This window comes from Eublepharis macularius, chromosome 3 (genome assembly GCF_028583425.1).
Source record: "Eublepharis macularius isolate TG4126 chromosome 3, MPM_Emac_v1.0, whole genome shotgun sequence".
In the NCBI taxonomy this organism is placed as follows: domain Eukaryota; kingdom Metazoa; phylum Chordata; class Lepidosauria; order Squamata; family Eublepharidae; genus Eublepharis; species Eublepharis macularius.
In genome coordinates, this window is record NC_072792.1 from 21,723,460 (window position 1) to 21,751,141 (window position 27,682).

Sequence of the window (27,682 nt, forward strand, 5' to 3'; positions counted from 1 at the left end):
CAATCACGAGCCAGAAGAAAACTAAATGTTTGCCCAGATCCAATACCTCATCGGCTGAGTGGCACCAATGAAGTACAGTTCTAATATAGTCAGTCAGCCATCAGTATTTATGCTACAAAACTGAACTGGGTGTTAATGTTCTTCCATGCAAAGGACAGTATTGAAGGGACGGACAGAGACACCATGCTGCAGCCATAAACAGTAATAGCCAACAGTGGCTTTCAATGGAGTACCAGCAGTTCAAGGTTTTTGTGGGATGCTAGTCTTTCTTTTTTTCTTGTAAATGGCTCTGAAAAATTTTCCAGCTCTCTCCACAACCCCGTCGAGCCAGCCTCTAGCTGGAGGTTATTAACCAATAAAGAGCTTCTTGCTGTCTCAGGCACAAAATCTATTCTGATCATGGGGTGAAGTTAAGCAGACCTTCCTTCAGTCAGGGCCCTACAGAATCAACCACCCATGGACAAGCCCTTCTGTTCATTCTGCCTTTCAATGAACGGCAAAAACATTCTCATCAGAGTATCCAGTTAGGACAACTTGACGGATCGCTGTTAGAAGCTTCACCGGAAATACGGCCACAGCTTTGGGTGCATTACAACGGATTATACCATCCATGGCCAACTTGTATGAAAGGTTTTGTCAAAGCAGAAACAGTTGACAGACCGTCACTTAACCCTTAATTCACACTCTGCACAACTCTTCAGAGTGCATGGTCTCTTGGGTATATTACTTCTTTAACAGAAATACTACAGCTAGCTGAAGATGGAAAGATCCAAAGAAGGCCTTCCCCGTTACACTGGCTTTCCATGGGTTGGATCCAGAATAGGTTTTCCACCCACACAAGGCACTTTTGTCAGCAGAGCAGAACATTTCTGTCCCCCGCACCTGCTCCAGGCCTCCAATCTTCTTGAAATCTTGTTCTTGAGAGAGAGAAGCAATTCCCGTGTTATAGACTAGGGTTAGTGGTGGAGCCAAGCTCTTGAAAAGTGTTGTAGACCCAACAGAGCAAAAGTGCTCAATACCAGGTTATAGACAGACAATTCTTTATCAGGAATCTCTTATAAACTCAACATATTCTGTAAGCACCTCCAGACATTTCTAGTTTATCTGCATTTTGCAAATATATTACATACAACTTAAAAATTAAATTTTACCAGAGATGAATATATAAAAGTTTAAATACAGCTACAAATTACGTGTAACAAACGTCTTTAAAAAGGATCTCTAAAACTGTATACAATTTCATATACAATTTGTCGTGTACATCGTTTATTTCACAGTTGAGCATCTTAGTCAATTGAAATGAAGCTATTCTTTCAGTTTCTTCTTCTTAGGCTCATTATTACTGTTGAGTTGCGTGGCTTGGCTGGGGACACTCGTGCCTACAAGCTGGCAGAAGAAAGATTTCAAAAATTACCATTGTAAAGCAGTAGAGTTGTCAATTAGCAAGGTTTTTCCTTGCCAGTTCAGAAATCTAATATATATCCCAAAACCCTGACAAAAATTCTCTTAGGAGCCTCAAAGGGAAACAGAAGTTGTGAGATACGGACAGATGATCTTCAAAGTTACTGAAAATGGGTCTCGCTTCGTTCTCACACCCTCACGATCAAGAGAACACGTGCAAATAAGAGCACACTGGATTCTTAACTAGAATCACTAAGGATCAGAGACATGTTAATCCTTAAGTCTTTTTGCTTTTTCAACTAAAAAACTGAAGGCTGGCCATTCATTCTTTTGCACTTGGAAGCACAGGAATCAAAGCGAAGCTTCCACCCCTTGCCATTGGCAGGTCCAGCCCTTATCCCACAGGGGTCCCACAGATTGATGAGATGTTTCTCTGTGCACAGAAATACTGGCATGCATGAAAGAACCTAGTTCCTCTGGTACAAATGACTTTTGTTGTTTGCAGGAGAGGGGGCACTAACTGGGAGATCGAAAAGAGTCCAGTAGCACCTTTAAGACTAACGTCTCATCTGACGAAGAGAGCGGTGATTCTCGAAAGCTTATGCTGCAGTAAAGTTGGTTAGTCTTAAAGGTGCTACTGGACTCTTTTCGATTTTGCTACTACAGACTAACACGGCTAACTCCTCTGGATCTATAACTGGGAGACGTTTCTGCTTTGCCTTCTCCCCGTATTAGCACTCCTCAACTCAGAAACTGGGGCAAGGCTGAAGGTGAAGCTGAGCAGAGGTTCTTTACATATTATGGGAAGAGGACATTAGTGGAACACACAGAAAAGCAATTCAGCTTTCAGTTCAAAAAAACATGGGTGTCCAGCACAAGCCTGGACAATATGTGAACTGGAAGTTGTTGTTCTGTCTAATGCAGAGTATGTCCTGGACAGAACAGATAAATAGCAAGAGGTTACTTTAAACCTTAATTTTCCAAAAAAAAGGCCGTATTCACAGATTTGCTTGTTTTCATTTCACATCTTTCATTAATGTTCTATAAAATTAAAGTTGCCCATACCCCCCCACGAAAGAAATAGAGTCTTGTAAACTAGAAATGCATACAACACTACTACCCATTTGCAAATTTTGCTTATACTTTTGACTTAGAAGGACACCAAATTTGGGAGCAATCAAAGCAATTCTACTCAGTCCCATGTTATTCAAAGGACCTTTCCCCTAGGAAACTGTCCTTAAAATTGTCTCTACTTATGCTTTAGCTCTACTTAAACCATTACACATAATATTTTGTCTTCCTTATGCTACCAATACGGCTTTTATTTCCCACACAGGTGATCTTATACCTTTGGTTCCACTAGAGCCATGCGAATTTTCTGGTGTTGAACGTTGGAAGCATCTAACATGATGTTCACCGTAACCCTGTCAAAGGTATAGAAAGTTGTGCTTTCCACGGTAAGAGAGGGAACCTGTAAAAAAAAGCACCATCTTAAGTCAAAATCGAACTGAATAGTTAATTAAAAAAAGACTTAGGAAATAGACTGCAGTGCTATACAGAACTATTCTATTTTAAAAACAAATAGGCTGTCAATGGGATAAATAAACATAGGATTGCATTGAAAATTTTCTAAACCCTAAAGAAAACACAGGTTGCCAAGAAATTGGCTTGCATGGATAAACTATCCAAAGACAGATGCATGTTATTTGCACACTAGACACAGACCGCAAAAAAAATGAACCGTGCGGTTTGTGGTTCATGGCATTTTCATGAACCAGGAACCCCCAAGAACTGGGGCAAGTTCACGAGCCAGTTCGTGGTTCATTGGGTTTAAATGCTCTTTCCCCTGCTGCTGCTAAGCAGATCAGCTGCTTGTCGGGAAGATCCCTGACAAGCACCTGATCATTTAAACAGCGGCTGTTTAAATGGCCGCACCCAGCAGCAGGGAAATGGCCATTTAAAAAGTAGGTGAGGCATGGCTGGCCAGCCAGGAGTTCCTGGCCGGCCAGCCAAGCCCCACCCTCAGTGTAAATGGCCATTTTCCCTCCACCGATGTTTAAATGATCAGCTGCTTGTCGGGGATCTCCCCGATAAACAGCTGTTCCGTGGGTTTAATGCCCCTTTCCCTTGCAGTGGCAGGGAAAGGGGCTTTGCTATTTTAAAACAAACCAAATGAACCAGTAGACCAGTTCGTGGAAGTGTGCGGAAATGAGCTTCCATGAACCATTGGTTCATGAACCACAAACTGGACTGGTTCGTGGGTTTTTTTAATTCGTATTCAGGTTCGTGCCCATCTCTACTGCACACTCAACTAGAGTACTCAAACAGCCTGATTCACCAACCAGCTTAAAAGCACATCCTGCCCACAGTAAAGAGATTTCCTTTACACAACTTCCTGTTAAACTTCAGGAACTTTTTGAAACTTGGGGAGTCTGAAAAGGAACTTGGTGACAAGTGATGTTTCCAGAGCAATGATCTGGATCTTGCTCTCTAATATTCATTTCACATTGTAACTTAATTTTGGCAGCAATACTTGTTTTTTCTAATATTCATTTCACATTGTTTTTTACCTCATCGTTGTACAGAAGCGTCGGTTTGGGCTTATCTTTTTCTTCGAAGAAGACTGTGCCTTCTAAGCCGTATTTGGGGATCAGAACCACAATTGCGTTCTTTCGTACAAACAGAATGTAAGCCTCTTCATTCACAACGCCTTTGCTCTTGAAAAACAACTGCAAAAAGAACGCGTACCAAACCAGTATTAAAACAGTTGAACCGAGGATGAAAAGTCTTATTTTGGAGTGAAACCATCTAGGAACATTGACTCTCAAAACAGTCGGTCAAAACTCTCTCGCTCCTGAGCTGGGAGAGGGAGGCCCTTCCAGAGAGAGAGAAGAAGAGCAGAGCTGCCATGTTCTCTCTTCTTTCCTTTGACACAACAGCCCTATTTACTCCTGCTAGTTTCCAGCCCTTTGGCTATTTGGAAGGGAATGAGCATAGCATATTCTCATTGCCTCTGACTCTGTTCTAAATCTCTAGCAGCCTGCTACAATGATCCTGGTTGATGGCAAACAATAGAGACCCCTTTTAAAAGCTGCATTTTAGAACAGCAAAATCTTAATCACAGAAGCAAAAAAAGTACGGATCTTCTCCAGTCAAGCATCCCTCCACCCCAGGTTCCTAGAGGAATACCAGGACAAAACCAGTCACCTGAGTGTGAAAAGCCACTGATGCCCTTTGCGCATACTGAGCCATTTTATGCCTGTAGTTGAGATTCCTGCACAAATCTGCCAGTTTGTGCTTGTCTGTGAGGTCAGGGTATGTACAGTCGGCCCCTATAGCCACAGCCAACAGTCGATGCACTATGATATCAGCGTATCTGTAATGCCAAAAAAATCAAGGATGAATGTTACATGTTGAACACATCAAGCTGCTGCCTTAAACTCAATCAGACCTTTGGTCCATCAAGGTCAGTATTGTCTGTCCAGACTGGAAACAGCTCCCCGGGGTCTCTCTCATCACATCACCCACTACAGCATCCCCTTTTAAACTAGGGATTGAACCTGGGACCTTTTGTAGGCCCAGCAGATGCTCTACCGCTGAGCCACAGCTCAAAGCCCGCAGTCATTTGTTTCAGGTCTATGAATCACCAGTGGAGATCTCATGAGGTAGCAGCTGGGTTTTGTTTTAGATGCTCTTCAGTACCTGCCACTCACTTGCAATGGATGAGCATTAAGAGAGGCAGGGTAGGACCCCGTCAACATTAAGCACTCTTTAGGGGTATGCTTCACTAAGCCATTTGTACTGAACTATTTTGATTCATTAGTAATGCAGAATGCTGACTCTGGGAGTACAGAGAAAGCCACGGTAGAAACTGTAGGCCACAGCAGACTCCTTCAAGGAAACTGTCTTTCAGCCAAGGTGCAGAAATTAGAGGAGGCCGTAGAATCACTCCCCATGCAGTAAACCCAAATTCTATGCCTTCTTACTTAAAATTTATTGAGAAGCTAATGGAGATTCACAAAAACAAAAAGCATAAAAGGTCCTGGAAAAAATTCTGTACAAGAGCACCATAATACAAGATCGCAAGAACAAATATTTGCCCTTAGAAAAACGAAGGCAAACAATGGCACATTTTGTCCTAACTATTACAGGGCACAGTCCAGTTGATATAAAGTATATTTAAACAAAGATGAGATGAATGGGAGATCTGCGCTATGGCAAATTCAGATTTTCCAAGAATGCCATTAAATAAAACTGCCCTCTCCACCTCCTTATGTCCGTTCAGCTCCACTGATGGAACCGGCCTCCTTCCCACTGCAGCCCCGGAAACCGCACAACGGCGGCCCCATATGGGGCCCTTGGAATCTCCCGGGGGAGGGGGGGGGAAGGGACTGCTGGGAGGAGGTAAACATGGTAAAGATGGCACTCTGGATCCAGTCCCATCCTGTTTTCTAAAATTTCAGAGATTTTATATCCCCTACTGGTGTCCCTCTACCCCCTTGGCTTCTTCCCTAACATTTCATTCTAACACTCTGCTATTAATCAATTAATTCAAACAAGGGAGAGGAAATTAAGTTCTGCAAGATAAGCTCAAATTATGCTATAGAAATAAGTCTTAGAGCAAATTTCTACTAACTGCAGAACTTCAGCTAGCAAAAGCAGCCATTAGAAGTCATCTTTCCTCATGCAATTGGACAGCTATCAAGCCATCGTTCCAAGAGAAGTCCTAAAAGAGTAAGGCGGTCACAGATCTCTTTTGAACCACTGTGGGATAATGGAGTAATGGTTACAGTGTCAGACTAGGACCTGGGAGTCCCAGGTTCAAGCCCCCACTCTACCATGGAAGCTTGCTCGGTGACTTTGGGCTAGCTGCCCCTCTCTCAGACTAACCTACCTTACAGGGTTGTTGTGAGGATAAAATGGAGGAGGGGAGAATGTTGCTTTGGGAATAAATGAATGAAAAACTGCAGTACCTTCTGATTGGCGAAGTAAAATGAGTATAAATCGGCGATGCCAAACCATAGTGGTGAAAATCATTATCCATCCCAGAGCAAAAGTAAACGGCTTGCATCATGCAGCGAGTAGCCAGGATACGTAACAACGTGTTCAGGTATGGGAAAGAAGGAAATTCTGCGCTGTCCAGCGAATCAGCCAGAGCTTTTGCTGAATCGGTTTTGATTTCCAAGCCCTGTAAAAAGGTGGAAAATAACCAGAGGCTGCTTAATAATTCCAAGCAGTTTAGCATCGTTTGATTGACTTCACCGACGTGCTCCGCAAGTCTGATATACGCTGCTTTGAGCTGTTCGAAGGAAAGTGACAAACCGCAAAAATGCAATGTGCCGTCTTGATTCTAACTGTGCCCAGTGAACTGTTTTCAAACCTGACCGGTAGCGCACTGCACGTGCTTGTAAAGGCACAGTGAAAAAAATATTCAGAAATATACTCAAATATTCATGGACTCATCTGGATCACACAGAAGTATGGGCATGATTTGTGGGCGTACATGCAAAGCTCTTGTAGGCACGGAGGGGGAGGCAGCTTATTTTCCCTCCTGCAGTCACTTGCGCTACGCTAAATGCCGCCTGGAAGGTTTCCCCCAATCTCAGGAGGGGGGATTTCAGATGCTGGGTGTGGGGTTGAGGTGAGGTGGTGCAGAAGCAAAAAAAAAAAAAAACCTGGAAACTCATGTGCATGTCGGCAACACCACTTGTGGCCCTTCTTGTCCTCAGCAAGATCTCAAAGGAAAAAATGTACAAATCGGATCAGAGGACAACTCCTTTATCTGTTTTGATGTCAAGTGTTAAGAGCTCACCTTGGACTTTGCTGCCTTCACAAGGATGTCATAATTGGATGGAGGAGGAGCAGGATGCTTCCTCAGCAAGGCGTGCTCTGAGAACTCATCGTAGATCTTTTGTGCCACCGAGATGTTGGCGAGCAACATGAACTCCTCAACCATAGAGTTGGTTTCTCTGTCAATGTGAAACATTTACACATCAGAAAAAAGTGGTAATCTAGGTCCAACATGTTCATTCTGTCCAAGGATGGAGAACTCCACACACACACACAACACACACACACACACTTGACCAATGGATTCCCATTAAGACCCAACATGGCTGGGATCTCACGTGGCTGTGCACAGAAGTAGCAACATGAGAGGCTATGCATGCATTCCTATTCCATTCCTCCATCCAGGTCTCTCTCTGGGCCATAGAAGTTATTCATGGTGTACGAGTAGCCCCTGCTTGGTACATCGGAGGGAAGACTGGATGGGGCATAGACTTCCCAGTCTGTGAAACAGACTCATTCCATTGCCTGTATAGGAGGTGGAGTGGTCAGGGCTCTATTCAGCAGTTCAGGAATCCTCCATACACAGGCACTATGCCTGCACGCAGACTGGACTGAGCCCTAATGCTACCATTTAATACAGCTGTGTACATTTCAAGCGCATTTCAGGAATTCCACAGATGCAGAGCTGCCTTCTTGCCATAACCCTACCATGGGAAGGTACAGCGAAGGGCAAGTCAGACAGACTGAAGCAGCCACAAAGCTGTAGGCCAGGGTTAAAAACAACCTTCAAAGGAAGCACAGGTGACCATCCTGTCACATTCCAAACAAAGAAAAAACAGGGAGAAACAGGGAGAGAAATACAGAGAAATGGAGAAAAATAGAAGGACCTAGAATGTTTACTGTCCAAGCATCTAGCTGTAGAGCTGAATGGAATCGGAGTTTACTCTTCCAACTGACCAACATGGTCCTGCCTGCAGACTAAGCAACCCAGCCTGGATTCCCTCCTCAACCAACAGAGAATGGAGAATAGTTTCAGCCCATTTCCCCCCACCTAAAACACACACACTGGATTCCCTAAGTTCCCAAGAGACCCATGAGCCCCCATTGTTCAGGGAGCTGCAGTGGAAATGGGGAAGTGGGACAGATCCTGTCTCTGCGTGACACTTTTCACAAGGACCTGTCACAACGCTATAAAAACTAACAATAATACTTGAAAATCCAATACACGATCCCGTGACAGTATTAAGCCTAGGAACACAGCATTCCACGGCTTGTGATTTCTGAAATCCCTCAGACCAGATCTGTGCAGAAAGCACATTGTTTTGCACACTTCATAATCAGCATTGCTGTGCAAGGCATCACACCTCCCATACTAGCAGAAGCAACATGAAGGCACGACAACAGAACTTGGGCACTTTAGATCTTCATTAAGGAATGCAGAGAACTGACAGCCTATCGCTAAAGAGAGCCTCACAACCGAGCAACCTGACAACAACAACTAAAATCAGTAGATTAAACATACTTGAGCTCCTTTGTCTGTAAATCGATTGGGTCGTGGGTTTCACTATCCATGTGGAAGCGAACTTCAGGTGAAGAAAGAGTTAAAGCCCTAGAAAATAAAGCATATATGAATAGAGCAAAACTATGTTTATTTATTTATTTATTGTCATTTGTAGTTCACCTTTCTCACTGAGACTCGAGGAAGATTACATGGTGTGAGATTAGTGCAATCAGTATCAAGGATATTTCCATAAACAATGCCATAGGGTAAATAAATGCAAGTTTACAAAGACAGAGTTAGCAAGGATCCAATACAGAGTTGAAGAATTGTTGAAATAGAACATAATCAATTCTAGGACTGACATTAGACGACATGAAGCACAGGTCCCTACAATACCGCCCTCCTATTTGAGTAAAATCCTTTCTGAATAATTTGGTTTTGCATCACTTGTGGAAAGCCAGGAGAGTGGGGGCTCTCCTGACCTCCTCAGGCAGTATGTTCCACAGGGTAGGGGGCCACCACAGAGAAAGCCCGTGTATGGGCTGCTGTTGATTTCGCCCATGTGCAGGCTGGCACCGGCAAGAGACCCTGTTCAGATGTTGCAGAACCTGGAGAACGTGATCTCATTTACAGAGCTTTAATAAGTATCAAAACCAGGGCTCATTTCGAGGGGGAATGCGCAGGAACACAGTTCCAGCAGATCCCCAAAGAGGTCACATGTCAGGTGGCCCTGCCCACCTGACTCTCGGCCATTTTGGGCCTGTTTAATGCTAGATTGGGCCTCTGACAGGTGGTAGATCACTCTCCTGTTCAGCAGCGGCCTGATCCTGACCATTTTGGGCCCCTTTGCGGGCATTTTCAGCCCCTTTTTGCCATTTTGGGCCCAATTTCGGCCCTAAATGGCCAGGATTGGGTCCAAAACAGCCAGGATAGGTGATGCCAGGGGGTGTGGCATATGCAAATCAGTTACGCTAATGACACATTTCTGGTATATGCTAATGAGTTATGCTAATGAGTTCCTCCCGCTCTTTTTCTACAAAATGACCCCTGATCAAAACCATTCTAATAAATACCACAGTCCTCAGACAACCAGATTTAATTATAATACTTAGTTAAGACATCTGTGTCACTTAAGCGGTATTGGTGGTTTTCAATTATTTTACCTCCAGGGAAACTGTCTTGCATTCACTAGTATGTGGAGAAGCAAGATTCAAGTCCAACAGACCTTTAAGGTGCCAGTGGACTCGATCTTGCTGTTCTATTGCACGGCTTCCCGCCTGAAACTAGTCAGCTAAGGCATCTCTGGGAGAAGGGGAAATGGCAAGACCCCCTTCTATCAGATTGCCTGGAGCAAAATGTTGTTTGAGGCTTCCCTTTCCAACATTTCCTCCTTCGGCAGCCGTTTCATCCGGCCATTATGGAATAGTTATGTAAACTAGCTAAGAATTCGTGTCTGAATGTGCTTGTCTTCCTCTTCTCTTCCAGGTTCTATACGTCATGTTGCAAGCATTGATGTGAACTGTAGGTTGCCTTCAATACAAGGGCAGAAAGGCAGTATGGAAACTTAGGCAGTAAACAATCAGGAAGAATGCAGAACACACACCACAGTGGATTCTAGGGAACATACATAATCTACACAGGGAGACAGCTAAACCTGATGGGCCCCCTGTGGCCCACCTTGAACTAAGACTGCGATCTAGAAGTGCAGTGTTTTGCTGAGCATTGCACGAAACTGCTTATGGTGGATAAGCTGGTGTCCAGGAAAGATTATCTGCTATGACTGATCTTCCCATCAAGAACCTCTAACAAGCTAAAGAGGGAACGCCAGGGCAGCCTACCACCACAGCTCGAAAGGCATTGTGCTATACAATAAAGACCTGCCACCATTTTCTTTACAATGCTAGTAACAGGAAAATCCACTTTGCCAGAAGCCAGACGGCTGCAGCACATCTACAAGAGCAAGAGAAAACGCTCAACGGAACTCATGCCCATCTACTTACCCGTTATCTATCCGGCACTTCTTAAGAATTCTAGCTAGTTTATTGAGTCCACGTAAGCTAGTCGTGATGTCATCATTCATGCTGGGGGAGTCTATCTTCATCTGGGCCTCCGCGTATGTAAGAGAAGCCTCCAGGGAGGAACCATTAGAAAGAGAAGCAATAAATACGAGGCCAATAATGACACGACCCCTGAATGCAATGTGTCCGAAGCTGGTCGAATTCTAAGACAACGAGTTGGATTCTGTTAGCAGAAGATGGAGGGGGGGGGGTGATTTCTGCCAATTCCCTATCCCACTGCAGACTCCTGAGGGTCCCTTGATACCACCCCCCCCCCCACCGGGGCAGGAAAGTCCTGCTCCACCAGCTTCACTCTGCTGCCAGTGGTTTGAACCCAACTCATAAGGAGGAGCTTATGGCTGGCTGGTTTGGATTCAAAGACACCCTTGAGTGGCCAAGCAGTTCTCCCTGTGTTTTTTCCTCCCTAAACAACCAAATGAATTTTAATCCTACCTTGGAATTAATTACACTTTTTGTAAATCTGGTTTTCAAGATTTCAGCACTGTGATTCATTTCCCAGATACATGAAAATGCAAGTCTAGGAGGGGAAGGAGGGGAAAAAAAGACAAACTGTTGCAATCGACAAGTTTACTTGCAATTGTCTAAAGTAGCTGACAAACTCCTAACTGCTTAATTACCTGTCAACATTGGATCTCAGAGAACACAAGTTGGAACTCAGCAACTCTGGAACCATATCAATCCTCTGAAAGACAAGGGACAAAACAACAAGCAATGTATGCCTTGTTTTAAGCAATATTCTATTTCACGTCTATTCCCATAGTACAGATTTATACATCTGTAGTTAATTTGATTAAGGGCAAATTCACAATCTATGTTTCTCTCCCATTACAGATACTAAACCAATATCAAACTTTGGATATGAAAGGCTTTACTGAAGCATCCAGGCAATCTTCTCATAACTAAATTCCAGTCCAGTTGCACCTTAAAGACAACAAAGTCTTCCAGGGTTTAAGGTTTCATGAGTCAAAGCTCACTTCGTCAGCAAAGTGAACTTCTGACTCACAAACACTTATATCCTGGAAAAAATGGTTGGTCTATAAGGCGTGACTGGACTGGAATTTAGTTCTACTATTATAGACTACATAATTGTTGTCTAGTTACCACCAACTTAAGGCGACATCTTATAGAGTTGTTAATGATAAGACATTTTGAAAGTCATGAATTCATAGGATTGTCCTAAGACAGAAGCAACTTGATGGCATATATCATGCATTACAGACTAACACAACTACCTACCTAAAACTATTCCCATAACACCCTTGCTCTAGCCACCTGGAAAATCTTCTAAATATGCAGACTCTTTCCTTATCTGTAGTTGGTCCCATTTCACTAACCTATAGAACTGCTCCATGAACTTCACTATCACAAGTAATGATGAACAGTACCAATAAAAGTTTCAAAATAGTAAAACAAAATCCAGTAGTACCTTTGAGACTAACCGACTTTATTGAGGAATAAGACTTTGAGAACCACAGTTCTCTTCAAGAATTGACGAAGAGAGCTGTAGTTCTCGAAATCTTATGCCTCAATAAAGTAGGTTCGTCTTAAAGGTGCTACTGCACTTTTTACTATTTTGCAACTACAGACTAACATGGCTAACTCCTCTGGAAATAAGAGTTTCAGCAGCCTTCACAGCACAGTTTTTAATATTTTGGTTTTCTAAAATCTCCTTGAACCTCTGAACGTACAAAAAAAAGCTTACAGCTGTACCTATCCCACAAGGACAGCCTTATGTACCATCACATGAGAGAAATATCTTTATGAAATGAAGCCAGCTCTAACCAGGACAACCCAACGTAAACAGAAAATACTACAAAAAGGAAACTTACTTTTTCACACAGATATACAGTTGTACCCCTTTTTGCAGATTCTTGGTCCAAAGCATTTCCTGGTCGAATGAAATGGCTGACATCAGCAATGTGTACACCAACCTAATAAATAGATTATTTAGCGTTTTCACAAGTATACTTTTAATTGATGATCTCATGCTGCATGCATTTTGTCTTGCCCTGGTTGGTACCTTCTTTGAATTTTTCCATATGCTTCCTGAAGCCATTACAGCCCTATGTTTTGTGATAGGCTGGTAAATGTCTTATTATTACAGCTGTGCAATAACAGTTATACCTCTGATTAAGTCAGCCTTCAGCTAAAGTTTGGAACTGGAAAGATGGAGGTAACTGAAAACAATTATTGTAGCTCAAACATACGCACGGTATGGAACGCAGGCATATAGCTATAACCCTAACGAGTTTACCCCTAGGGAAGAAATTGTGCAAAGGGTTTTCATAGGGCAATTCTTTTTATTCTCCTCTTTTTGCGCGCAGAAAGCAGCATTAAAAAGACTTAGAAGAACTGAAGTTCAGCTTTTTATTGACAGAAGGAGAACAGAAACATATAGCAGGGGTTTTTTTTTAAAGAATACTTGGAACTGCACAGTGGTATCAGATTGCAATCTGCATGCTGAGCACGTGCCATCACAACACACGGTTCTTTTTCCTTCCCTGCATGCACATATTTTCTTACTTAAGGTTTCACGGGTTTAGAATTGGGATAAAATTTTACAACTGAAGGAGGGGCATGCATTTGGTTATTTCCAAGCTGAAAATTTGCTGTTTCGGTCTGGCTTGGAAATACCCAAGAGGACCGAACTCTTGCAAAATTCCAGGGCTGCCAAAAATGTATCTCCCCTCAGGAGTCTTTCAGCTCTGAGAAGCTTATCAGCTGGTGGGGAAGGGAAGAGAAGTCCTGCTCTCCCTTGAAAGTAGCAGAGGCAGCAGGGGTGCCACGGGAGGAGGGAGAGAGCACCAACCCGAGCTGAGCTGCTTCATCCCTGATGCTGCCTCTACCCTTTAAGCTTCTACTGTTTTCAATGGGTGGTAGACTTGGCCCCTGGACTTGGCCTTTGTCATCAGTCAGCATACAGACTGCTCCTCAGATGACAAGGTTGAAGATTTAGAGGAGGAGGGAGCCGGGCAACGAACACCACCACAGAACAAGGCAGCTGGGACGCCTCCAGGAGCCTCTTTTGATGAGCAGGAGGAACCCCAAGTGTCTCAGTCAGTCAGCTCCCCTTGAGAAACAGCCCTGCCTTCGGACTCGGACTTCACCTCAGCCCCATCACAGCACCTGCCGCTGTAATCAGCTATGGCACCTTCAAATAACAGTAGCCTGACCCTGGAGAGGAGGAAGGGCCTCCATCCCCATCTCCTGGCAGCGGTACTGAAGGCCTCATTTCACTCACAACCTTTGCTGGAACAGCATCTATGTTACACTCTTGGCTCCCGCTTCCATCCAGCCTGGACTCCCACGCCTTCAGCCTTGAGCAGGACACCTTTGGGAAGATAGTCTCAAACCCCGCCAAATTACCCTGAAAGAGGCAGTGTGGTACAGCGGCTAGAGTGATGGGTTAGGATCTGGGAGACCCAGGTCCGAATCCCCACTCCAACATGGAAGCTCGCTGGATGACCTTGGGCCAGTCAGACATACTCAGCCTAACTTACCTCACAGTGTTTGTTGTGAGGAGAAAATGGAGGAGAGGACCATGTTCTGAGCTGCTATGAGTGCCCAGTGGACAGAAAGGTGGGGTACAAAATGAAGTAAAAAAATTTTTAATTCCTGAAGTTCCTGAAATTTTAGGACAATGGTAATCATGCCCTTTCTGAAATACCAGAACAGAATTAAAATGATTTTTAAGAAAGAAAGAAAGAAAGAAAGAAAGAAAGAAAGAAAGAAAGAAAGAAAGAAAGAAAGAAAGAAAGAAAGAAAGAAAGAAAGAAAGAAAGAAAGAAAGGTGTTCACCCCTAATCTAGAGACCAACAGTGAACTCTTTGGGGAGTGTCTATGGTGGGAGGGAAAGAAACTAGTACGCTTCATTCAAGGAATGGGGTTCTAAAGAAGCTTGGATTACTCACTATCCATACTATAATCAGCTAAAATAATACAACTTTTGAATGAACTGAATTATGTGTTCTTTTGGAACTGCGCTTTCCCTCCTGGAACGGCAGATTTTGTGTCTGACTGCACATTGGGAGGGAAAGACCCCTTTCCTAGGGGATGGCTGCAGCCACAAGGTTGTGTATAGCAGCTAGACCACAACTATCTACCAGATCATATATTACAATAGTCTTCAGTTTATTCTCATCATTTTGGATTGACAGTGCAATCGTTTTGTGCAGTTTTAATCTCATTAGCTTCCTGATAAATAAGCATCATCGATACGAACACTGCAGAAGAGCATTTCAATGAACCCCGAGGGGAACTTGCCTCCAGATTGCCGTTTTCCAGGACTCTGCAGTGCAACGCATCGTCAATGTCGGTACAGCCAGGAGGATCCACGCTGCACACACACAGATGCCTCAAGTCCTCTCTACATTTCATATCCTGAAAAGGTTTTCATGACAAAGTGGTTTTTAGAAGAATCATCATCATTTACCCACTAACATTTACATCATTTAAGAGAACCTTAATTATAAAATGGTAAATTAAGGTTCGATCGAGATACATTAGTGGAATTCCAAACGCACGGCTGCACAAGCCTGCTGCAGTGAATTCAGAGTCTTGAGGCATTGTAAAGACAAGCATATTTTGGCATAAGCCAAAAGCATATCTACAGTGCAATCCTATGCAGTGACACCACCCCACATCTTGATTCCAGTGGACTTAGACTGGAGTAACTGCATAGCACTGCACTGTCAGATGTCTTGACACCTAAATGTATAAATACATTGTAAGGTCAGAGAGAATACACACACAGGTGGACCAAAGGAAAAGCAATGCAAACAATGGTAGCATGGGCTCTGCATATTTAACACAAATTCAAATCAAAGTGACTTCGGCTCACTCCCAAAAAAGGGGATGAACTTGTGTAGCAAAATGAACAGCATAGAGAGGAATAACTATTTTCTGGAGTAATGCACAGCACCTGGGTGTATAAATCAGCTGAAAAACAGTCAACTGTCGATGGCCACGCTTTGAGGTACCCCGCAAATGCCTAGTTCATACTAACTTCACAGACAAGAAACAGGCTGCAAGGATCACTGATGGGGTTTCAAGCGCCAGACAGAAACCAGTCATTTGCCTGCCTCTCCTTTCCTCCAGGGAAACCTATGAGGCTTCAAGGTCAAGACAATATACCAAAGTGAAGAACAATTAAAGACTGAAAAGGCAGGAAAAGGGGAGGAGGGGAACGTAAGTTTCCCATCTTTATGGCTAGTAGATCTGGATTGCTTCTTTTCTGCTTCCACTATTATTCTCTTGCCTCCCACTGTAACATATGCAAGTGCTACACGAGACAGAGAGGCAAAGCAAAGTTTCTTCTTGTGATCAGAGCCTTTATCGTACCTGGTCAGTGATGCTCCATGGCATTTTGGGGAGGAAGCTAAGTACAGATTGGGAGAAGGGCTGGTGAGGCACATCATGCTCCAAAAGCAGGACTTCAGTCTCCGTTTCCTTATCGCCAGCAGCTCCTAAATTCTTTACGAAGTGACCCTGCACAAACACATATCTTAATCTGTTCAAGACAGTTGTTAAAAAACAATGATAGTTTTTAGCTGCAATGTAAGATAAACTCATTCGAGGCAAAGCCAAACTGAACTCTTACTTCTGAGTAAACATGTAGAATCAGGCAACTAGTCTGTTAATTCTAAACAGGGTTCAATGTGATGAGAGCAACTCGGGCTCCTGGGCCCTGAGTCACAACAGCAGAGGAATAAGAGATTTTGCAAACAGAGTGAGAAGTCGTGGAAGACTGTCCTACAGGCCACCCTAACACGATATGCAACCACATAAGATTGGGCTTCCCTTTTCTTCCTTCTCTTGAAAGAGTCTGATTCTCAAATCGATTTTGCAATCTTCCGAGCCACTTAACTGATTGGTTTTCTTTCAGACTTACATTAGGGTACCTTGAATTCCTAGGCCAGCCATCAATAGCAACAATAATTCGTTGTCCTTCAAGAGTTGAAGCCTGCCTTGTTTCTATTCGAATTCGAGGGATCCTGCGATCAGCAGGGGTAAATAAATGCCGTCTTGCCTGTTAAGAGAGCAGGAGCAGCAACTTTCAGTAAATGAAGAAAACAAACTGCAAGGCAAGCGTTCGATTACAGGTATGCTTACCTCTTTTATCTGCGATTTAGAAAGCATGCCACAGAAGGGCCTCCAGTTTCTTTTTATAATGCCTACAACTCTGCCTGTTGGTCGCAGCATACTGTTGCTCGAAGAAGTTCTCAACTAGGATTTAAAAAAAAAAATACAAAAAGGCATCGAAACCAAGTTTAATGCAGCCGGAGCAAGTTAACACAACTGTTTCTTGCTTCACAGGACGAACTGTCACATTCCAGGTCTCAAGCTATTTGTGACATCATATGAAGCATGCTGCTTTGCATAAATCACTTTGAGCTTGCCGAGTGGGACACTGTCATGGTCCAATACTGATCCGGGATAGCTGTATTTTGCAATGGTACAGGATTCAACATCCTGAGAACTCTGGAGCCTGAACAAACAGAATGAGTTTCTAGTCTTCACTGTTAATGGAGAGCACAGGCAAGCAGGAGAACAACATCCGGCAGCACTGGTTTAAAAGCCAGAAGAAGACCGAAGTGCAGAATTCGCAGCCGCAGGGCTTCAGGTACCTGAGCAGCCCCTTGCCTCTTGCTGCAACCAGCAAGAGCAAAACAAGTTACGGAAAATTATACACAAAACTCAAGTTATGTACCAAGAAAAACTGAATTCTGCAACTATATAAGACTGCACAAAAGAAACACAGCTGCCTGAGTTCTCTCATTTAATCGATTATTCTGCTTTCACTTCTACCTATGCCTCATCCACTGGAGATTTTATGTTTTAAATCTTGGGAGAACTCACTCGTACTTCCAAGCCTATCTCTGCAGCCCTAAAGAGCTAGAAAGGTGTTTTTAAGAATGAAAGCAAAGACTCTTAGGATTGGGAACGCCACAAAAAATTGTATGTTTTTCCTGTACTTGCACTAAATGACGGAACATGTGCAGCCAACTAATAGCGGAACAGTAAATAGAAACAAGATGCCCCGCAGACAAAACAGGCAGACACGACCGTAAATACTAGAGAAAAATCTGCCCTGTTCTTATCATACACTTTTTTCTTTCTCTTCCTCTTGCTCCACATCATCTTCATTCTGATTCTCATCATCGTGCAACACCACAGAGGACGGCGCAGCCCAGGCAGCTTTTGGTAAGAGTTCCACTGCTACGATGTCTTCGTGTACCGCTCGGTTTAAGTTTCTAAGCCCTTGGATTATTATCTGTTAATACAAAAGAAAGCAAAGTTTCAATAAAAACTGCCTTATGAAACCAAGCGACATAAATGAAAGGAAAATCACAGACTTTAAGCTAAGGTAATGTTGTGCCTAGAAACGGTATTTCTCAAAGGAAAAACTAGAGAAGTCCCCAAAGAGGACAAAAATAACAAAGGGCAACTTGCAGGAGCTTTTGGAGACTGACCATTCCGCATCTGCTAGACTTCTCCAATAGCCTAATATAGATACAGTTTGTGTGACCACAGCGAATACTGTGTTTTCTTGTTCCACTCCTAGGTAAGATTCCACATGTGCAGCAAATCATATTCTAGCTCGCTGAAGTATCTGGTAGACACGTGTAGGAAGCCATCAGTGAAAAGTGCTTGTCACTACGAGTGTGCAGGATGGGGTTGATTTGGGTTTCCTGCTTTGGGTTTATCCGAAGCGGGGGAAAATGTCAGAAATACCTTAATTCCGAAGTGGCAAGCTGCTTCGGAATTAAGGTACTTTACTCGCTTCGGTAAGCTCCGTAACTATTCGGAGCATACTGAAGCGAGGGGGGCAACTCCCCCACCCCTCCGGGGAACCCCTCCACCTCCCATCCACTTACCTTACCTGGTGGGAGGGTCAGCTGTGCTGCGGGCTGCTGTCGTGGCAGTGGCGGCGCGAGGCTGCGACGGCCTGGAGGCTTCAGGCGGTCACAGCCTCGTGCTGCCACCACTTGAGCGTCCGGGGCATTGGGGAAGGCCAAAGCTGCCTCCTCCGGCCCTTCCTGTCCCTCAAATGGCTGCAGTGCGCCGGCGCCACAGCGGCCATTTGAGGGGCAGGAGGAGCCTTCTCCGCCTCCTCCGGCCCTTCCTGCCCCTCAAATGGCTGCTGCGGCGCCAGCATGCCGTGGCCATTTGAGGGGCAGGAAGGGCCGGAGGAGGCAGCTCCAGCGTTCCCCAATGCCCCACAGGTTCAGGCGGTGGTGGCTGCCGCCAACAAGATAGGTTGGTGGGGGTATGGGGGTGATGTTTAAAGGACCCTGCCGCTGCTTGCAAGCAGCAGCGGGGCCATTTAAATTCAGCCCCGAAGCTTTCCGAAAGCTTCGGAAAGCTTTGATTCAGATATCCAGAATCTTTCCAGATCGGCTCCGCTTTGGGTATTTTTACCCGAAGCGAATACCAAAGCACACAGCCCTACTTGTCACCTTGCAAGTAGGGAGGCAGGGAAACAGCCTTAACCAATGCTTACTCATAATACTGCAATACTGAACTATGGATTTAAGTAAACCATGGTTTTGCATCTGCCCTGAGCCTGCTGGAAATGTGGGGAGGGCGGAATATAAATTGAAAATAAATAAAATAAATCCTGGTTTATAGTCTACCATGGTTTTGGTATTTAGAAGTAACACTTCTATGGTAAACCATAGCTTAAGTGTTTATGTCTACAGAGAAACAACAACATTCAAAGAGCTGTTTCAGGAGCCAAAGCTCCTGAAAGCTCATACCCTGAAAATCTTGTTGGTGCCTCTTGCTTCAAATCCTGCTTTTCTACTGCAGACCAACATGGCAACCCACCTAAAATGATTTAAAAAGAGAACTCAACTAGGAACATCATAGAACATTGGTTTGGATCGAAAGAACCAGGCCCAGAATTCCTGTCATCCATGTGAGTCCACCGATAAGCTGTTTGAAGGCTAGAGAGACTATTCCTGCAGCAAAGAATGGGAAGCTGCAGGGGAGAGGAGGATCAGTGCTCTCGTCACTGAAGGTAAAGGCAGGGCCGGATCTAGGGTTGCCGGCGCCCAGGGCAACCCTAGTCCGACCCCTCATGTGTGTGCTCGCTCCCGGCGCTGCATGATGACGTCACTTCTGTAACAGCGTGCAGGGCTGGGAAGCTGCCCGCGCCATTCGCCTCCCCGCAGGACAGGGGGTGGCTGGCCGCCCCCTGCCCTGAGGGGCAAGCGAATGGTGCGGGTGGCCTCATAGCCCCCCATGCTGCCTTTTGCCTGCCCTGCAGGACAGGGGGCACACGGCAAGCCAGCCGCCCCCTGTCCTGCAGGGCAGGCGAAAGGCAGCGTGGGGGGCTGGGAGGCTGCCTGCGCGCTCCTGGCAGCTGGCCGCTGCTCCCGGCGGCCTCTCCCTGGTGGCACCGGGGGCAGACTACCCCCCCTTCCCCCCCCCCTCGATCCAGCCCTGGGTAAAGGTCCATCACTGCTGCTCTTGAATTTTGGCTCAAGGTCTGTAACAAAATCGCACAGGACCAAAAATGTAATCCCGCCCCCACACCCAATCCTTTATTTCCTTTTTCTTATGGTGAGCCAAAAATATTCACCTTAACAACTTGTAGCATGATCCTAACCAGATTTATTCAGCTAAGGCACCCGATGGAAGTCAGTTCCTTGTAAGTGCGCTTATCATTGCAACTAAAATCAGCTAAAATCTAAAAGGCAGCCACGCTGGATCAGAGCACCCCCTGATTATCAACAGTAGCCAGTCAGATGGGATGGGGAGGCCCCCCAGCAGGGTCTGCTCTCAACCACCCTCACCTACTGACTGCTGCCCAGAACCTGACAGTCAGAGGCATCCCGTCTAGACCCAGCAATGGCGCGTGTGCACACACGCACAGTTCTGCCTCTACCTATCTCCCTTTTCCTGGCCTCAACAGCAATGTAAAACGTGCAGGGCTTTAGGACAAGGGCATCCGTAAGGACACATTTTTCCCAATAAAGGACCGTACATAAAAGCATGCATCTAAACAAACCTCTTTCTCTTCTCCGTCTCCATGAATCCAAACTGTAGCTTCCAGGTAATTTTCCCTGTTGGCTCTGAAGGTTCCCTGGAGGTAAAGGTTGGACTTTATACCTTGCTGCAGTTTGCTGAGGGGAAGATGCTCTGCGAAAATGATCCTTCCTGTTTCTATTTCATTCTGTAAGAGCCAAACACGCAATTAAGGGGCAATTCGCTGCGTTACCGCTCCTAGTAATTAACTTACAAGTCTCAATAAAGCATTCACATGCAATACCTTACAACAATTAACTGTTACAGGAGATGGCACAGATGAGTGGATTGGGACTTGCAGATTGGTTCTGTTAGAGGCGGCACTTTCCTCCAAGAGAGGAGAATGCCCCCGCTAGAAAAACAGATTTGGGGTTTCCACCCTTGTGGGTAAAATGGATTCCTACAGTATGTGGAAAGAGTAACACGAACAGCAGCACGTGGCCTCAACCTCTAGCTGGTATCGATATTGGTCAAGAGATTTAAATTTTGCACTACTGCACTTCCAAGAAATAACTTGGGATGGGAAGATGTTTTAAACATTGACCACATGAAAGTGATATAATTGCTTCAGCCAAAAACCACAGAAGAAACTATTTTTTTTTAATGCGAACACATTTTGTACAGTATCTCTGGCAAATCAGAGGTGAGGGTATTCTCTTCAGTTAAAAAATGTTGATGAAATAAAGGCTATGATCAAAAACAGGAAAGGAATAATACAAAGCTTTTCCATCAATGGCTGGAAATGGGTATTTTTTTGGTCAGAGAAGCTCAGGGACTGCACAGCTTCCTCCAACACTGTCCATAACATTAAACGTTCTGTGCGGTTACTTAGCTTTATTACAGCTACTATAAGAAACAGACACACATGCACAGAATCTCATTTTACATTGAGAGCTAATTCAGAATTTCTTTCCAAAGTGGGTAATTACTTGTTATGATTACAGCATTATGGCATAAGAATGTTATGGATGCAGTCCTAAAATGCTATTTATAATACACAGCAGCATTATTAGACGCTAAATACATGAAATCAACAAAGAATAAAGGAAAACACATACGATCAAGAGTTGGTAAATAAGGTCCGTAAAACAGGAAGAACTAGTTTCATACCACATTCAAATTGTGAATATTTATTTTAAAATTTAACAGTAGCCCCAAAATGACAGATGAGAGCATAACACTCCCAAGTGAGTTCTTTAAATCCACTGGCAATTCCACAGCACCTGCTCACTAGCAGCACTGGTAGTCCTGAGTCTTGAGTTCGGGAGTGGTTCTCTGCTTGCTGCCTTCTCTCCCTCCCCAGGGCTTCTGGGACAAAGGCAAAATGCAGCCTGATACAATATTTAGCAGTCTATTTCATGTTTTATACTAATTCCAGGATACTAGAATCTGGAGAAGTTCAAGCGTAGATTTTACTCATAACCAGGGCTTTGGGGGGGGGGGGGGAAGGAAAGAGGTGGTGGAACTCAGTGGGTTGCCCTAGGAGAAAATGGTCACATGGCTGGTGGCCCCGCCCCCTGATCTCCAGACAGAGGAGAGTTTAGATTGTCCTCTGCACCGCTCCAGCGGCACGGAGGGCAATCTGAACTCCCCTCTGTCTGGAGATCAGGGAGTGGGGCCACCAGCCATGTGACCATTTTCAAGAGGTTCCAGAACTCCATTCCACCACGTTCCTTCTGAAAAAAAGCCCTACTCATAACTCTGGATAAGCTGGCTAAACTGTTTTGAAGGATTCTGTTAGGCCTTGTGTTTCTTTATTCATTTCTCCTAAATAAAGGCTGATTCCGCACACATTGGATAATGCACTTGCAATGCACTTTATCAATCGTTTGAGGTGGATTTTTTGTTCCACGCACAAAAGAATCCGTTCCAAATGATCTATAAAGAGGATTGGAAGTGCATTATCCAACATGTGTGGAATCACTCTATGTTTATTAAAAAGACCCTCACTTTCTTCCTGGATGACTGCAGCGTCTTACACATTCTAGTGCAGTCCTAAGTAGTTACACCCTTCCAAATCCATTAAAGTCAATGGGATTCGGCGCTTATAACTCCGCCTAGGATCACACTGTTATACCCTATGTTTAGAGCATATAGAGCCATTAATTCACACACGCACTCCAGATTTTCCCCAATGACAGTGGAAGAAACATAGTTCAATACGACTTGGCTGCAAACTGCCACACCTGGATGGCTACACTGCGAACCATTCATATTCTGGAGACCTTAATTATAAATCCGAAACTTACCCCTTCATCATTTAAGGAAGCAAGTCGATCCACAAGCTCAGGATTGGCTATCAAGCTCTTTATATACTCTTCACCTACAAAAAAACCCGCATACGCAAATGTTTTGTAACAACCATGAAAGCCAACCATTAACCGCTTAAGTAATATCCCACAATTTGTTTAATGAAACTTTTCAGCTTGGATCATAAACTTTACATGTATAGGCAGTTATTCCTTCTTCCACCGCTTTCTCTTTATTCTTTCTATCATTTGTGAGCAAGATGATTTGTACTTTCTCTTCCATTTGCAATTTCTGCAGGTGTTCGCTGTACCATTTTACTGCTACTCTGATGGCTCGGTCATTGCGATCATTGGAATTTTCACCTTTTTCTTGTTCTATGTATGTGTCTCTGAAGACAAAAAAGAGAGGAAACCAACCATCCAACTGTATTAAGATGCTTCACTTTTACAAGAGGTTCTGTCTTGCATATGCCCCAGTAGAAACACACCCCTCCACCCACACGTACATAAATGTGATTATTCTTGTAAAATTTTCTATAATCAGAATTTGATGGATCCTGGGATGGAGTTCAGGATAACCACGTGTGCATACGGCCACCCACTGAGTCACAAGGTTCATTCCTCCATGGAGCTGTGCACACACAGCAAGGCCTACTGCAGTGAAGAGGCACTAAGAAGCACAACAACCTGTTTTACCTATCAACTACATGTAAGAGAAATACCCATTCAGCACAAATTTCACCTGCGGTAGAATTTCTAATTTAGCAAACAGAACACAGTATTTCCTCAACTGAATCTGATAAGAACAGCTGAAGACTCGCCTCTCTTCTCAGATGTTTCCTCCCAATTATCTCCCTTTCTATTCTGCAACCTTTGTTTGTCCCATTCTCAACCACCAAACTTAGAATGTGAACTAGGACACAGACTCCCCCCCCCTTTCCTTTTTCCTCCAGTTTAAAGCACTTAAGGTTGCAATCCTAAGAATATTTTCCTGTGAGTAAACCCCACTGAATAATATGGGATTTACTTTTAACAAACCTGCATAAAATTGCTCCTGTGGGGTGTTTTTAAAGCTCTGCTACTTTGAGAGTTGGTGGGCAGGGAAAACTTATGGTCATTTATCAAATGATGAAATAACTTTAAAAGGTTTTCATACTGGTATGACCCATTTTCCTCAGCAAATACTGTTACTGCGCTGTGTTACACAGTCACATCCTTCTAATGAAAGTCATTAGATTTTACTAATTGTTAAAGTGCCTGAAAAATACTGAGTTTATCTGTTAACATTAAGTAGATGTTAAAAAGCAAAGTAGAGTCGCTACCAACACATACTTACTTATGATGCTCATTAGTGAAAGAATAGAAGTGTTTTTCCTGCTTATTAATCACATCTTTTATTCGTAGAGTCGCTACCAACACATACTTACTTATGATGCTCATTAGTGAAAGAATAGAAATGTTTTTCCTGCTTATTAATCACATCTTTTATTCGTTTGTATACTGGCGCGCTCCGATTCCTTACTTCCTGCAAAACTGTCTGAAGAATAATCACGTTTGTAATAACTGGATCCTCAAGTATATCAATCTAGAAAGAAAATAATACCATGTGAGTACCTCCTCATATATTATTCAAGCAGGCCAAGACAGGCAGACTTCATTCTCAAGAAGAAAATCTCTTTCTACAATCCACCAACCTCATGAGAAATATAATTTAAGGCTGTAATCCTAAGCAAACTCCATTGAAATCAGTTGGGTTTAACTTCTGTGTTTATGTAATTAGGATCAGACTGAATCACTTCCATAGGTAGGGGTCTAAAACCAGGGCAATGTCCATCATGTAGCTACATACCCCAGCATGCAAACGTACCATGTGCCTAACCACTGTCTAGAGAGGAGACATACACATATCACTCAACAATGCATATCACCTGCATGAAATACAGCTTTTAAGGCTACCAGCGTAGTGAGTAAACGGCCGGCTACTGCTCTTGATTCAGAAGATCATATGAGCTGCCTTGCTAGATCAAACCAGGATCCACGTAGTCTAGAATTCTATCTCCATGGTCAACAAGACATTCCAGAAGATGTGTCAATTATCAATGTGACAGCTGTTCTCTGTCTTCGGTGCTTGTAGTAAATAATGGAATACTCATGGATGAAGGGGGGTAGGTGTTGGAGCCAATTTATGGTAATACCATACAGCAATATGGCATCTAAGGCAAAAGATTAACAGAGATAGGTTGCCATTGCCTGTCTCTGCATGACAACTTTGGACTTCCCTACTGGTCTCCCACTTCAAGTACTAACAAGACCCAACTCTGCTGAAATTTGAAAAGATATGGCTAGCCTGGGCCATCCAGGTCAGGGCAGATTCATTGGGGGGAAGGGGGAGAGGTACCTGATTTGGTAAATGAACCAAAATGAAAAATCCCACACAAGGGTTGAAAATGCTTCAGAAAAGAGTGACTACTCAGAGTAGCTAAGTGTCAGTGAAGGGGGGGGGGAGAAAAAAGGAGGGGAAAATTCAGCCTGCTAAAACCTTGAGAGCTTAGAGAATCCTGCCTGAAGAGGCTTTGGGGGCAAGACTTCTAAGATGCCCATATGACATATCACTGCTGCCAAAGGTTGCCAGCCTCCATGTGGGGACTGGAGATCTTCCAGAAGCAACAGGCAGACAAGAGAGATCCTTTCCATTGGCGAAAATGGGCTGCTTTGGAGCAGACTCTATATGTTGCTGAGGGGAGTCCCATCCCTAAACTCCACTCTCTCCATGATCCACTCTCCTATCTCCAGGGATTTTCCAGCCTGGAGTTGGCAACCCTACTGCCACCCCCCCCCAATTTGTATTAACAAAACACTTTTCTAACTGAATGACAACCGATAGGCACACCTTCCGCAATAGGCTGTATTATTTAGGTATGACAGAAAACTCCTCTCTACATCCCACGATCATCCCGACAGGCCAAAATTGGGCTCCCCCCACCCCCAAGTGGCTGTGGACAACGCTATTTCGATTGGGGGCTGCATTATTTATTTATTTAATTTATATATTCAGCCCGTCCTTCCCTGAAGAAAGCTCAGGGCGAGTTGCAACAACAACAGTCAATACATAACAAATACAATATAAAATACCACAAACATCTAGTCTAAACACCTAATCAATTAAAAATCTATCTGAAACGTTTATATCCATAAAATTTAGCTATCTTAACAATATAAGCTATCTAGCAAAAAAAATAAAAAGAGAAAGAAGATGAGAGAATATAGGTATTACTAGTTTGGTTTGTTTGTTAGATGATTTTTCTTATGCATCATTTACTGTTCAAATAAAAATATATTAACAAAAGTTTACTCTCTGTGGTGTGCAATGTTCAGCCGCGGAGTGCATACTGACCTCTTTAATAGGACGTTATTTCTCATCTCTCATTTGCAAAACCCAACAGCAAGCAATGCTTGGGAAAAGAAATTAATCATATAATTAATACAAATTTACAACAACTGACGGATGTATAAGGCTTTGTATGTTCATTGATATTTTTGCAAGTTTTGCACTGAGCACTTTAATATATGAGAGGACTGTTGTAAATTTGTATTCGTTATATGATTAATTTCTTTTCCCAAGCATGGCTTGCTGTTGGTTTTCCCACTGATCTTGGGAACGAACGATGTATAAGGTACATCTCTCATTGGCAGCTTGTGGGGCTAGCTTAAACTTAATATGTTTAATTGGCTTGGATTCTGTGAGAGGTTATGTGTAATTCAGTTATTATATTGCAACATATTGATAATATGTTGTAGATCTTAGAATCAAGAATAAAATCAGGGGGAAACGAAGCCATTTAACCCATAATGTAATAAAACCTGCCAAAGAACCAGAGCAGGGGAGGCGGAGCGCCCGCCCGGCTCCCGCGGCCGCTCTCCGCGTACCTGGTGCAGCAGGAGGTTGGTGTCCGGCAGCAGGAAGTGCGGGCCGGGGCAGAGGCTGCTGGCGGCGCCGCCGGGCCGGGCTTCCAGGGCGGGCCGGCTCTCCCCGCCGCAGAGCGCGCAGCCGCCCAGGCCGCAGCCGATGTCGTCGCGCAGGTAGTGCTCGCGCACGATCTTCCGCACCGCGCCGGCCCGCGTCCGCTTCAGGAAGGTGCGCGAGGTCAGCATGGCTCCAGGCGCCGAGGGAGCGGAGAGGAGCGGAGTGGCCGCGCCGGCCGCCGTAGAGAGCGAGAGAGAGGAGAGGAAAACGCGCGCGCTCCTCGCGTCAGAGGACGGCCAAAGAGGGAGGGGGGAAAGGGAGGTCGGCTCGCGCGCCGAAGGCTTCACTTCCGCTTTGCCAGCGAACGCCGCGCCATGTTTGGGGCAAGCGGGAATGAGGGGAGAGGTTTGCTGAGCGCGCTTCAGGGGACACGTATATGGATGGAGGGACGCCTTGGGTTGTTCACGGTATGAAATGGTGGTAAAAGGTAATGCGGAATTCCACCCCCCACCCAATACAGTGAGACAGGCTCGTTCCTAATAAAACTCTTCCCAATGGCGGCTTTCGGTGAGGTACCAGAAGTTCATATATCTTTACTTCACACGCCCTCTATGATCACGTGGTTCTAACCCCGCCCCCAAGTTCTGAAGTGATTCCCGGCATGCTG

The 27,682-nt window shown here is 44.3% G+C and overlaps 1 protein-coding gene across 2 annotated transcripts; it reads right to left on the reverse strand.

The window, feature by feature from the left end:
- Nucleotides 1-1,029: 1,029 nt before the first annotated feature.
- On the reverse strand, nt 1,030-27,294 carry DIS3 (DIS3 homolog, exosome endoribonuclease and 3'-5' exoribonuclease). Of its 2 annotated transcripts, XM_054974954.1 has the most exons (21): nt 26,979-27,294; nt 24,479-24,636; nt 23,247-23,440; nt 23,052-23,125; nt 20,786-20,950; nt 17,876-18,043; nt 16,882-16,995; nt 16,661-16,798; nt 16,111-16,257; nt 15,034-15,150; nt 12,600-12,701; nt 11,388-11,452; nt 11,203-11,287; nt 10,693-10,820; nt 8,714-8,800; nt 7,214-7,370; nt 6,375-6,589; nt 4,609-4,777; nt 3,972-4,130; nt 2,750-2,872; nt 1,030-1,386 (listed from the first exon to the last, which is right to left on the reverse strand). In XM_054974954.1, the coding sequence occupies exons 1-21, from the start codon at nt 27,201-27,203 to the stop codon at nt 1,306-1,308; spliced, it is 2,871 nt and encodes a 956-aa protein (XP_054830929.1). In that variant the 5' UTR covers nt 27,204-27,294; the 3' UTR covers nt 1,030-1,305. The 2 variants fall into 2 exon arrangements, with proteins under 2 accessions (XP_054830929.1, XP_054830930.1); XM_054974955.1 differs by lacking the exons at nt 24,479-24,636; nt 26,979-27,294 and adding an exon at nt 24,388-24,447.
- Between the last annotated feature and the right edge of the window lie 388 nt (nt 27,295-27,682).